This window comes from Erythrolamprus reginae, chromosome 1 (assembly GCF_031021105.1).
Source record: "Erythrolamprus reginae isolate rEryReg1 chromosome 1, rEryReg1.hap1, whole genome shotgun sequence".
Taxonomy (NCBI): Eukaryota; Metazoa; Chordata; class Lepidosauria; order Squamata; family Dipsadidae; genus Erythrolamprus; species Erythrolamprus reginae.
This window is the reverse complement of record NC_091950.1, coordinates 350,859,956-350,873,951: the sequence shown is the minus strand read 5'-3', so window position 1 is coordinate 350,873,951 and position 13,996 is coordinate 350,859,956. Positions and strand designations below refer to the sequence as shown.

At 42.2% G+C, this 13,996-nt stretch overlaps 1 protein-coding gene across 4 annotated transcripts in view; it reads left to right on the top strand.

Moving 5' to 3' along the window:
* BTBD9 (BTB domain containing 9) overlaps positions 1-13,996 on the top strand; it is a 170,414-nt gene that overhangs the window by 23,815 nt on the left and 132,603 nt on the right. For all 4 annotated transcript variants that reach the window (XR_011557492.1, XM_070734259.1, XM_070734261.1 and 1 more), the window contains exons 4-6: positions 844-1,108; positions 2,936-3,155; positions 3,658-3,777. Coding sequence is in view for 3 of the 4 variants with exons in the window: in XM_070734259.1 (XP_070590360.1) it covers positions 844-1,108; positions 2,936-3,155; positions 3,658-3,777 (605 nt within the window). In the remaining variant the exon portion in view is untranslated. The remainder of the gene's footprint in view (positions 1-843; positions 1,109-2,935; positions 3,156-3,657; positions 3,778-13,996) is intronic.

The following is a 13,996-nucleotide window of genomic DNA, read 5'->3' as shown; positions in this document are numbered from 1 at the left end:
AATAATAGAAACAAAACCCAAAAGAACCCATATTATAATAAAAAGCATCTTCCCAAAACAAAAATAAGTTTCAGTAATGGACCAGGATAGCAGTTTTGCTCCAAGTTAATTTTATTTATTGATTTTATTTTAATTTTATTAATATGATTGTATTGAACTATGATTTATATCATATAAATGAATAATCTGCTCTAGCTTCAGATATCTGAATGATTACTAAGAAACTGCTGCTAATATTGCTTTTATGTAGGGCGGGTAAAGTTTATAAGCAGATATGTGGTATGTTGGTATTATAAGCAAATGTCTAGTGCCAATAGAATTTATTAGCTCACAATGAAGAGTTTATACCAGTGATGGCAAACCTTTTCTTCCTCAGGTGCTGAAAGAGTGTGGGCATGCATTATCATGCATGCGTGTGTGCCCACACTCATAATTCAATGCCTGGGGAGGGCGAAAACAGCTTCCCTGTTGCCCGGAGGCTCTCTGGAGGCCAGAAATGGCGTGTTTCCCAATTTCTGGTGGGCCCAGTAGGCTTGTGTTTCACTCGCCCCAGGCTCCAAAGGCTTCCCTGGAGCCGGGGGGGGTGTGTGTGGTAAAAATTCCCTCCTCTATTCCCAGAGCCTATGTATGCCAAAAAAATCAGCTGGCTGGCACACACATGCACGTTGGAGCTGAGATAGGGCAACAGCTCATGTGCCAGCAGATACGGCTCTACGTGCCACCTGTGGCACTCATGCCATAGGTTTGCCATCACTGGTTTATACTGTAGAATTTAAATAGTATAGTTTTACTTGGAGCTTATTGACCAATCTTATATTACTACCATTTCCTTTTACTTTTTAGCCAGCACTACTCAGTATTGTACTGAGGGATTCATTTGCAGCTCCTGAGAAGGACATTTTTCAAGCATTGATGAACTGGTGTAAACACAATCCTAAGGAAAGTCATGCTGAAATCATGAAGGCAGTGCGCTTGCCATTGATGAGCTTGACAGAACTTTTAAATGTTGTAAGACCTTCGGGATTGCTATCTCCTGATGCTATTTTAGATGCCATTAAAGTTCGATCTGAAAGTCGGGACATGGACCTCAACTATAGGGGCATGTTAAGTAAGTATTTTTATACCTGCAAAGGAAGGTTTTATACATTTATTTTTATTACATTTAATTTAATTTCTTTTTAATTAAAGTATTTCAATTAAAAATGTTGTTAGGCAATTGTTGCTGCTAAACAATTGTTAACCAGCAGAAATATGTAGCCTCTTGAAAACATTGTATATTCTAATTATATTGCCTGGTCCTAATTCATCTAATTCTTAGTAAACCAGTGAAATAGCAAGACCTTTTTCCTTGTTTTTTGGTATTTAAAGATTGAGTCAATGAAATACTATTCTTGCAATTAATCCTAATCTTAGATGGGTTGGGAGTGCTAATGCATGGCGGATGTATCACAGCAATTGGGGAAATGTTTTGTGAACTAGTTTTCTTTTCTTTTTACGATACAACTTCAGGAAGTTTTCTTAAGGTCACAAGGAAATGTGTGGTAAAGTAAATATTAGTTCTTTGACTGATCTTCTATTTATGGAATTTTGAGCTATAGCCATCATTTTTCTATAAAAAATTAAACAATGAATTCATGTTGAATCTTTCTTAATTCTAAATTTCATTAAATTAAATAGCTGTGAATTTTTATGATTGGATTTTTTTCTGTTCCCATATTAAATGTTCCTTTATTATAGTGTTTTTATAAAGAGGGTGTTTCTGTTCACAAGATAACTTCTAATTATCGATTGATTTCTAGGGAATTTGCATTTTATGCATTTTATAATTATTCAAAATATTAGAAGTGTTTAACATGATCAAAATAATAATAATTATTAGTATTATTATTAGTAGTAGTATTGGTAAATGTATTTGCACCTATTTTACAATGGGTCTATTCTACCACAATAAAACAAAAGAAAATAAAAAGCAAGTTTAAACAAAGAGAAAATAAAATAATATTAAAATAAACAATTAAAAAGTAAAAGATGATACATCAGAATGAATAATAAAAAAGATGAGCAAGTGAGGAGCAGAGAGCAAGCACTAGCACTATTACTTATACAGTGATACCTTGTCTTACGAATGCCCCTTCATATGAACTTTTCGTGATATGAACCAGGGGTTTACGATTTGTTTGCCTTGTCTTAAGAACCATTTTCATTTTACGAACCCGAGCCCGGGTGCGTGGGCTCTTTTACTGTGTGTGCGCTCTCTGACTGCCACAGGGATTCCCCTGCCTTGTAACTGTCACCGCCGGAATTTCCCATTTGATTACAGCCCCCGCCGGTATTCTGCAGCGGGGGGGAGAGCCGCGCCTGAACCTGGAGCCCGCTTGGGAGCCGCCACTTGCTTGGAGGAGGAGAAGCCGCAGCCACCACCGCCGCTGCAGCCACCGCTGCGGGAGAAGCCGCACCGGGCTCCGAAGTTTGCAAAAGTTTCCGTGCTTCCTCTGCGGCCGGGAGACTTAGCAGGGAGGGAGACCATGTTTGGGCGTGGGAATCTGGGCCCCCTCACCTGTCTCCGGTCCCCTCAACCTTGAGATGTTTAGAATTGAACTCCTGGGGTGAGCAGTGAGTTAGCCTGCAATACTGTATTCTAACCATTGTGCCACCATGGTAAGGGAGAGAAGGTGGCATCTGCTGTCAATCTAGCAGCCACCTCCACAGTCTAATCCCTCCACTGGGTCCCCCCAGATCAATTTGCAGAGCCAAGTCTTAAATCAGTGGGGCTTTGTTGTCATGACTATCTTATTGCTTTCTTGATTAATATTATTTAACTTTTTTTCATTGTTCTAGCAAAAGTCACAGGGAAGAGGTAGACTATCTTACTAATCAATTGTTAAATTTGCCAGAAAGAAAAAAATAAACTGCTTTTCATTGCTGTCCTTTCCAGTACCAGGTGAGAATATTGCTACTATGAAATATGGAGCCCAAGTGGTTAAAGGAGAATTGAAATCTGCCTTATTAGATGGAGACACACAGAACTATGATCTAGATCATGGATTTTCCCGACATCCTATTGATGATGACTGCCGTTCTGGTATTGAAATTAAATTGGGTCAGCCATCAATAATCAATCACATACGAATACTACTATGGGATCGAGATAGCAGGTAGGTTCCAAGTTTTTTTGTTATTCATTCTCGGCTTTAAAAAAACGATATGAGCTTGAGAACATAATCATTTTATTGTCTGCAGACTTTGAGAACTTCAGCTGAAACTAAAAAATTCAACTGAAGAAAATTTATCTGAATGGGAGTGATCTCAAGTACATAAAATCATTAAAATGAAATAACTTTGTAGAATAATGAAATATAAAGACATGATAAAAATAACCGGGAATATTCAGTAATTTAAAAAAATGATATTAATGTTTTGTACTAGAATTTGATTGAAATTTTCTATTTTTAAGAATGCTTTAATTATGTTGGGTTTGTGAGTCCTTGAAATACCTAATTTCACTGCTGCTTTTATAAAAATACTATTTTAAATATTTTTATTACTTCTTTAATAATTCCTTATTTGGTTTTGTGAACACCAGTTTGGTGTAGTGGTTGCATTTACCTGAAAGTGAGGTGGTAATGGCAATATTTTTAATTTATTTTATCTTTAAAGGTCGTACTCCTACTATATTGAGGTATCCATGGATGAACTAGACTGGATTCGTGTAATTGACCACTCAAAATATCTATGTCGATCTTGGCAGAAACTCTATTTTCCTGCCCGTGTCTGCAGGTTAGTGTAATTACTGTTTTGCTTCCATACTATTTTCATATTGAAATAAATTGTTTTACTTTAATTGATTAGAATTAGGTACAATGGTTAGTTCAATATGTATTAGAACAAACCAAACTAACATTTGACTATTGAAATAACATTAACTAAGTGGTTCAAGCTGCTGATATCCTGAAATATTAATAAAAGTAGCTTTTAGAAATATCTTGTAAAATATGGTAATTAATTGTTGCATTTGGTGTCTTATAAATTAAATTTTGTAATAAAATAAAAAATCACCAGCATCTAGTACAGTAGTTTAAAAGCACAATTTTTTCTCTTCAAATTTCTCCTTAATGTTCATTCTTTGAAGAGATACTGTAGTTGGTAGGTAGGTAATTACATAGATTTCATTGAAGTCTCTTCAGTGTTGCAATCCAGTCCAAATTAGTTACAGTGAAATCTCAGTTGTATAGTTGTATGAAAATGGGACTGTGAAACGACGTATTCTTGCAATCCTCTCACTATTTCCAACATCTGGATATCGCCATGTTCCATAGTGATTAACAAGATTGTGTAATTAGATTTTTATGAAAATACAGTGGTAACTCTAGCTAACAACGCCTCCACTTGCAAACTTTTCTAGATAAGAACTGGGTGTTCAAGATTTTTTTGCCTCTTCTCAAGAACCATTTTCCACTTACAAAGCCGAGCCTATGAAACTGTAACCGGAAAAGGCAGGGGGAAGCCTCTGTGGGGCTTCTCTAGGAATCTCCTGGGAGGAAACAGGGCCTCCACTCTCCCTGTGGTTCCCCCAATCGCACGCATTGTTTGCTTTTATATTGATTCCTATGGGAAAAAAATGCTTCTTCTTACAAACTTTTCTATTTAAGAACCTGGTCATGGAATAAATTAAGTTTGTAAGTAGAGGTACTACTGTACCATCAGTTGCGTACTGATATTGTACAGTCACTGTAGATAATATACTACTGCAGGTAATAACATTCTGTAATTAAATATACACATTCCTGTTAGTCCACTAAAATACTGTTTCACTGGATATTGTTTTACATTTTGCTACTTAGGGAATGGAAGGAGAAAATAATGGAGAAAAATCCTGAGATGTTAGAAATGGGGTTAGTGAATACAGTGAACCCTCGAGTTTCGCGTCCTCAAGTATCGCGAAAGGGCTATTTCGCGAGTTTTCAACCCGGAAGTAAACTCCACCATCTGCGCATGCGTGCCCTTCCACGCATGCGTAGATGGTGGAGTTTCCCCGCCGGGCAGAGGCTTCCCTGGGTCTTCCCCCTTCCCCCAGAGGCTTCCCTGGGACACCCCAGCTCTGCTCCCCAGCTGGGAAGCGGCCCCAGCAACAGCGTGGGTGGGCGGGCGGTGCCCGCGCGCTTGGGGACATCCCAGCTCCGCTCCCCAGCTGGGAAGCGGAGCTAGGGAGTCCCCACCGCGCGCGCGTTGCTGGGGAAAGCGCGCGCGCTTGGGGACATCCCAGCTCCGCTCCCCAGCTGGGAAGCGGATCTAGGGAGTCCCCACCACGCGCGCGTTGCTGGGGAAAGCGCGCGCGCTTGGGGACATCCCAGCTCCGCTCCCCAGCTGGGAAGCGGAGCTAGGGAGTCCCCAAGCGCGCGCGCACCCCAGGCGCGAGCAACGGGGTGGGCGGGCGAAGGGCGGGCGGCAGTGGAAGCAAAAACACCATCTGCGCACGCGCAGATGGTGTTTTTACTTCCGCACCGCTACTTCGCTAAAAATCGATCATCGCGTGGGGTCCTGGAACGGAACCCTCGCGATGATCGAGGGTTCACTGTACTCAATATAGCAACAATATGAAGTTGACTTATGTGTCAGATATAAATATGGGAAATATGGTGGGAAAAAGGGATTTGAACTCTGTATTTCTTGATCTGAATTTGGAATATAATGGTTCATATTTCTTGTGGCAAATATGGGGAAAGGATAGGAAACAATTAATGGGTCTGACTGAACATAAGATGTTAATCAAAAAGAACAATCCTTGACTTGAATAATCATGTATGTATTTCTGGTGATATCCAGATGTTGGGAATAGTGAGAGGATAGCAAGAATACGTGATTTCACAGTCCCATTTCCAAGTGCAGTTTTTGAAGTTGGAATAGAATAGGCCACAACCTTTATCACAAAGGAGATGAGGGAAATGTCTTCCCCAAATCCACATATAGATACACTTTCATTCCATACATGGTTACTGCTTTGGAATACATGAAGATATAAATTACTCAAGGCAATAAGAAAATTACAATCTTAGAAAAAAATTGTTTGGCGAAACAAGACAGGCTATGTTGCCTACCTTAAAAACACTACAAAGCCGTATGTCATCAAATTAAAGATGAATGTACTACTGTATATCCTTGAGTATAACTCAAGCTTTTCAGCATGAAAAATGTGCTGAAAAATCTGACCTCGACTTATGCTTGAGTCATTGACAGCACTCAGGTGCTGCAATGGCCCGAGCACAAGCAGCGGGGGTAAGCTGGACCCACCCGGGCATAGAACTGTTCTGCCAATGGAAATGAAGCTGCGTGCAGCTTCAGCTGACTGGCGGCAGTCACTTCCGGGATTACCGGTCTTGACTGTCCTTTTCCCCCCTGCTGCTGCTGTGTCTGCACTCCTTACTTTTTCCCTGTTTCCTCCTTCCTGGCCTTGGCGAGCTTCCCTCTCTCCTGCCCGGCTCTCCTCCAGCCTCACGCAGCCACCTCCAAAGGCCAGGAAGGAGGAGAGGAAAAAAGTGAGGATCATGCAGACAGCGGCAGCAGCAGCATGGGAAAAAAGGAGAGCCCAGCCGCGCAGTGGTCTATTTCCCCCTTGCGAAGCCCTCGCTCTGCCTGCAGCTCAGATGGAAAGGCTTTGGCATAGTGCAGCTCTCTTTTTTTGCTAGGCTCCACCACCCCATCCCTGGGGGGCCTGGGTGGGAGCGAAGCCAGAGGGGTGTGTGTGACTTTGAAGCCCCCAGCACCAGCTCCAGTAATTTTCTTTTGGAAGGATTCCTTGCTGCAAGAAAATTACCAGACCTGCGGTAGTGGGGGCTCCAAGCAGGCAGCGATCGCAAAGGAAGGTGACTGTCCGTGGAGGCACCTCCCCCGCCCGCTCTGGGATTCCTTGCTGCAATCCCAGCTGGAGTGGACAGTGGTAGGCTCCTCTGAAATTGCTGGAGCAATGGGTGGATGGGAGCTCATGGTCCTCGCCAGCCACCCATCTGCCGGGACTTCTGCTGGGAGAGAGAAGGAGGGGAGCCCTGCCTGCCCAGCGCGCACGTAAACTAGGCGCGATAGAGCGAAAAAGGCGGTGTCGAGAGTTTGGCTCCCATTTCACCCCCCCTCGGCTCTGGGTTAGGAAGGAAGAAGGAAGAAAGACAGACAGGAAAGAAGTAAGTAAGGAAGGAAGATGATAGACAGGCAGGCAGACAGAAAAAGAAAGGGGGGAGGGAAGAAGGAAAGAAGAAGGAAGGAAGGAAGGAAAGAAAGAAAGAAAGACCTATGACCGCAATTGAGCCCAAAATTGTGGTTGTTAAGCAAAAGTGTTGTTAAGTAAGAATCACCACATTTTACTCAATCCATTACATTTCCTAGCTCTAACAGTGATGTGCAAGCTAGGAAAGTACATCTGAAGGCATGTGTGATGTTGTAGTTATGGTTAAATGTGTGGCAGAAAATGGACTCTGGGTTTGTTTTTCCTATCACAGTAAGTGAGGTTGAATGTATATAATTTTACAAGAGCTCTCTCTCTCTCTCTCTCTCTCTGTGTATATACACATACAGTTTATATAGTAGATAATGTATATTTTTGTGTGCCTGTGTGTAATATGTATGTACACATATGGCATATATACATAGAATTAAATAGTATATTTTGGGTGTTCAGTAATGGTAAATAGATAGGGAAATTGTATCTCTTTGAGGCAAGGAGAGGCCAGGTGCCCTAACCCTAACCCAAACCAGTGGGAGCAGCGGGGGATTGAGGTAAGTACTTGCATTTTTTTTGTCTATGCCTGCCTTGGGGGCACATATATCTGTTTACTCTCTTTTAAACTTACAGAGCTAGTTTACTGGTTTTCTTTGAAATAAATATTCTATAACATTTAATCTACTGATGCCTCAATTGATGTAATTTTATTGGTTTCCATTTTTATAAGTTACCAGTAACCACTGCATTTTCTACCTACCTCGACTTATACTTGAGTCAATAAATTTCCCCAGTTTTTGTGGTAAAAGTACCGTATTTTTCACTCCATAAGACACAGTTTTTTTCCTCCCAAAGTAGGATGAAAAATCAGCCTCGTCTTATGGAGCGAAGATGCAGGCAGGGAGGGGGGGGGAGGCTGCGAATTTGGAAGCGCCATCCCGCCGGCTGGCTGGCTAGCTGCTGCCTGGCCCACCGTTCCCCGTAAGCTACGCCCGTGAGCAGGCGTGCACCCCCAAATACACCCGAGCGCCCTTTTCCACGGGCGCGTGCTCCCCATCCCCCTGCCAGCCCGCGGGGAGGTGGGCGGGGGCGGGGAGGTGTGGCAATAGGAGTAAACGGAGCCGCGGCCGCCCCTGCCTCCCCACGGTGCCTCCGGCCAAATGCGCCCCTGGCTTCTCCACGCTGCCCTATTGCCCGCCCGAACCGCCTCCTCTGCCACCTCCTGCGTTTGGGCGCGATCTGCCTCCTCTCCTCTGCTGCCTCCTCCTGCCTTGGGGCGCAATCTGCCCCCTCTCCAACGTCGCTGCCTTCTGCCTTGGGGCGCGATTCGCCCCCTCTCCTCCTCCGCCGCCGCCTTCTGCCTTGGGGCGCGATTCGCCCCCTCTCCTCCTCCGCCGCCCCCTGCCTTGGGTGAGCAATCCGGGAGTCCGGGACAGGGTGGCTTTACGCCATGAAGAGAAAACGGCCGACTTTTCCCTGCTGCCGGAGCCGTTTCCTCTTCATGGCGCAAAGCCACACAGTCCCGGACTCCGGGATTGCTCGCCCAAGTCAGGAAGCGGCGGAGGAGGAGAGGGGGCGGATCGCGCCCCAAGGCAGAAGGCGGCGGCGGCGGAGGAGAGGGGGCGAATCGCGCCCCAAGGCAGAAGGCAGCCATCTGCCCAGACAGAAAGGAAACAAGAGAGAGAAAGTGAGAAGAAGAGAGAGAAAGAGGGGGAGAGAGAGAGAAAGAGAGAGGGGGAGAGAGAGAAAGAGAGGGAGAGGGAGAAAGAGAGTGGGAGAGGGGGGAGAGATAGCAAGAGAGGGAGAGAGAGAAAGAGAGAGGGAGAGGGGGGAGAGATAGCAAGAGAGAGAGGGAAAGGGGGAGAGAGGGGGGAGAGAAAGAGAGAGGGAGGGAGGGAGAGAGATGAGATAAAGAAAGAGGAGAGAGAGAAAGGAAGAGAAAGAAAGAAAGAGGGATAGAAAGAGAGAGAGAGAGAGTGAGAGATGCTCAGTGAGCCTTTCTTTGAAGTTGCCTTTCTTTCTTTCTTTCTTTCTTTCCTTCTTTCTTTTTCTCTCTTGCTCTCTTGCTCTTTCATTCTTTTTTCTTTCTCTTGCTTTCTTTCTCTCCTTCCTTCCTTCCCTCATTCCATTTCTTTCATTCCCCCTCTCTATTTTTATTTCTCTTTCATTTTCTTTCTTTCTCTCTTTCTTGCTTTCTTTCTTGCTCTTTTTCTTTCTCTCTTTTACCTTCCCTTCCTCTATTTCTTCTTTTCTTTCTCCTTCCTACCTTCTTCCCTCCCTCCCTTCAGTCCTTCCTCTCTTACTCTCCCCTTTCATAAGTTTCCTTGCTTCCTTCCTCTGTTCCTGTCCCTTCCCCCTTTCTTTCTTTCTTTCTTTCTTTCTTTCTTTCTTTCTTTCTTTCTTTCTTTCTTTCTTTCCTTCCTTCCTTTCCTCCCTCCATTTCTTGCTTTCCTTTTCCTTCCTCCCTTCCTCCCTTCTTCCCTCCCTCACTCCCTTCTGTCACTCCTTCCTCTCTTCCTCTCCCCTTTTTGGCTCAAAATATTTTTTTTTCTATTTTCCTCCTCTAAAATCTAGGTGCGTCTTATCAGCAGGTGCGTCTTATAGAGCGAAAAATAGGGTAGGTGCCTCGGCTTATAATGGGTTGATTTATACTCAAGTATATATGGTAATTATTTCTGTAAACAAGAGGAAAAGCGAGCCTTTTACAACTTTGTTAACTTGAAACTTAAAGACTCATGAGTGAGCGCATCCTTAAAAGGGCAAAAGGGGTGGTGGTGACTGTAATGACAATGTTGGTCAGGCCAATCTTCAATACATTTTTAGTTCAGTTTTTTGGGATAGCAATGGTTGCAATTCCTCATTTGCAAGTCAAACCACAAATAGTTGTAGCAAATTTCTGAATATTAAATTTATGGAAGATAATATTGAACTGGCATTATGTAATCTAAAGCCATTGCTATACACAGGTTCAAATGAATTGCTGCTTTCTTGTCTAATAGACTGCAGAAAATCAGAATAGGGGACTCACTGTCTAATCTTACATCAGTTAACAGTAGTGTTCCACAAGGCAGCTTTTTAGGTTCCATGCTTTTCTTGCTCTATATCAGCAATTTATGTGATCAACTTAAAAGTAATTGCATCCTTTTTGCCGATGACATAAAATTATTTAATGTTTTGCATAGTGATCTTGATTATGTGAATGAATGGTCATCCCTTTAGCAACTTTAAATTTCGATTAATAAATGCTCTGTCTTACATATTGGTAAACGTAATCAGAATGTCAAGTATAAGCTAGGTGGTATTGATCTAGCAGATGAACCTCATTTTGTTACGGTCCTAGGTGTACTTATTTCTGACAATCTAGGCTCCAAAGTTCACTTTCAAAGCGTTGCTAAAAAGCACTAAGAATTGTAAATTTAATTCTACGAAGCTTCTTTTCTGGAAACATTGGATTGCTAACTAGAATTTATAAAACTTACGCGAGATCAATCTTAGCGTTCTGTTCAACTGTTTGGAATCCCTATTGTGTATCTGACATTAGTACAATTGAGTGGGTTCAGAAGTATTTTATGAGAAAAGTTTTGTACTCTTCTGTACATAATAGAATTCCCTATGCTTTTAGGTCGTAATTCTTGGTTTGGATAACTTGGAACTGTGTCACTTACAGTCAGATTTAGGTATTACATAAAAAATTGCACATAGTTATGTTTTACTTGTAAATGATTTATTATGTTTTAATCGCAATAATATACACTCAAACAGCCACTGTAAAGTCAATTTAAATTGTTCTAAACCTGACTGTAAAAAATACAATTTTTATAATAGAGTTGTCAAAGTCTGGAATGCTCTACCTGGTTCAGTTGTCTCAGCTACAAATTTTCAGTGTTTTAGTCATAAATTTACTTCTGTGGATCCTACTTCATACATAAGAGGTCTGTAAAAGGATCGTGCATAAGTGCACTAACATGGCTACCATCTCTATCATTGTCTTTTTATATTATCCCTGTTTTTGATTTTGGTTAACAAATTATAATAAATAAATAAAATAAATATCCGATAGAGGCTATGCAAAAAGATATTAGGATACTTTAGAAGGAATAAAGGAAAATGGACAGCTAGAATAGAAAAGAAATTAAAGTATACAGTGGTACCTCAAGATACGAACCCCTCGTCTTACGAACAACTCGTGATACGAACCCGGGGTTCAGAAAAATTTTGCCTCTTCTTACGAACTTTTTTCGAGTTACGAATCGGCGTTCGGAGACTGCTGGGAAGCCGCGCGGCTGTTTTAAAAGGTGACAGCCGGGCGGCGGGGCTTCCCAGAAGCCTCCCGAACGCCGGTTCGTAACTCGAACAAAGTTCGTAAGAAGAGGCAAAATTTTTCTGAACATCGGGTTCGGTTCGGGAGGTTGCTGGGAAGCCCCCCAGCCCGGCTGTCACCTTTTAAAACAGCTGCGGAAGTTCGGCTTTGGCGTTCGGCTTCAGGAGACAGCTGGGAAGTGGCGCGGCTGTTTTAAAAGGTCGCAGCCGGCCTGGGGTGCTGGCAAGCCCCCCAGGCCGGCTATCACCTTTTAAAACAGCCGCGCGGCTTCCCAGCAGTCGCCGAAAGCCGTTTTTTTGCGGGGGTTTTTTTGGTTGCAAGGATTAATTGACTTTACATTGTTTCCTATGGGAAACAATGTTTCGTCTTACGAACCTTTCGTCTTACGAACCTCCTCCTTGCACCAATTAAGTTTGTATCATGAGGTATTACTGTATTTATATTCATTTATATCTGTTTTCTCTTTTAAATACAGCAAAACTATATTTGATATTGGAAAAGTATTATTTGGAAACAACATTAAAGAAATACAGTGGTACCTCTACTTAAGAACGCCTCTACTTAAGAACTTTTCTAGATTAGAATCCGGTGTTCAAGATTTTTTTGCTTCTTCTTAAGAACCATTTTTTACTTAAGAACCCGAGCCTGGGAAAATTTCCCAGGAAATTTGAGAGTGGCACGAAGGCCCTGCCAGTTTCCTGCCATTCACCGTTTAATCTTGGCCATCTCGGGCTTTTCTGGGCTGCCAGAGGAGCCCTTCGGTGGCGCTTAAGGAGACTTTGGCAGTCCAGAGCGAACAAAGCATTTTCCTTTCTCTGGGCGCTTGAGAGGGAATAAACCTCTGCCAGCACCCAGAGAAAAAAAACCGCTCCCTTCGCTCTGAGTAGCCGAGAGCGAACGGAGCATTTTCCTTTCTCTGGGCGCTTGGAGATGGAATAAACCACTTTGCTGTGGTGACTCGCTCGTGCTGCCTCCCATACACCCGGCGCAAGGTTTTCTCCCGGAGCGTCTGGGCGCAGAAAGGCAAAAGGGGGCGCTTTGCCCTTGCCAAATCAACTCGACTTCAGCCAAACCAAGGAGTCACCACAGTGAAGGAAAGGTGTTGGCTACAAAGCGAGCGAGCGAGCGAGATAAGAGGACGAGGAAGCAGGTAGTAGCAGCAGCAGCAGCTGCCTTTCGGTCAAAGGAGCAGGAGGTTCCCCCCTCTTGCCTGTCTGGGTTTCTCTCTCTGGTGCAGTTTATGGGAGGCAGCCTCGCGCCGGGTATATGGGAGACGCGTGCTCCTCCTCACCATCTCAGAGTCCCTCTCTCTCTTTTTAAGCCTTAAAGTTTTGGATTTTTTTGATTCCCCTCACCTCACCTTCTTCCTTTGGCAGCAACTGTCCTCCTCCTCTTCTTCCTCCTCCTCCTCCCACCCAAATTCCGAACTCTTATTTCTTTCCTAATGGGTTATTATTTGCTTTTACATTGATTCCTATGGGAAAAATTGCTTCTACTTACAAACTTTTCTACTTAAGAACCTGGTCATGGAACGAATTAAATTCTTAAGTAGAGGTACCATTCTATTTGTAATCAAATAAACTATAATATCATACATGTTACTTAGCTAGAAAATTATTTATAACAGTATTAAGAGGCTAATGATGTAGGTCACTAAATAAATTCATTGAAACAGATAAAAATAGATTTATTTGTTACATCTCAGTCTGCTCATTCTGCTAGATGGAATGCACTTGTTTGTTTGGAGTTCATGTTGCTAGGTGAGAAGTTAATATAAGGTTGCATTAAATTCTCACTAAATATGACATCTTAATTTGTATGTTAATATGAGTCATATATATACTAAGAGACACTTAGATAAAAGTAAGTACAGTATTCCTGGGGGTATCATAATTAGTTCAATTTCATAGTGCAATGGAAACAACAAAAACTATTGCTTTTCCTTGATTTCCTTGAAGTTTCTTTGCTTTAGGCATTTGCTTTGTGTTCTTAGTACTTTTTCCTTTTCCTAAGTTCTTGACTGAGTTTCCAATAATAAAATATCATTTTGATGCTAAAGAAATTCTATTCACATAGTAAAAATTCTGTTGTTTCACATAGTAAACAAATCGATAATTTATTACTTTTTAAATGAACTCTACAATATTTATAATAAACACAAACTGATTTAATCTGCTCAATAAATCATTTGTGTATTATTTGCAATGTATTTTAACAGTGCAAAATTGGTTTTTAGTAGCATTTTGCGAAATCCAAATTAGTTTTATAAGCTATGAATTCTGTTATCATACTCTGTGTGGAATGTACTTTAGCAGAGACTTGCAATAGACTAAACTATTTCCTTATACATATATTACGTGTGTTTGTCATTTGCTAATAGTCATTGTATTGGGGTTTTTTTCTCCCAAGTGCCAATGCACAAGACAATCTTATAGAAGGGACTACTATACTGTGCTCTAGTATTCTTT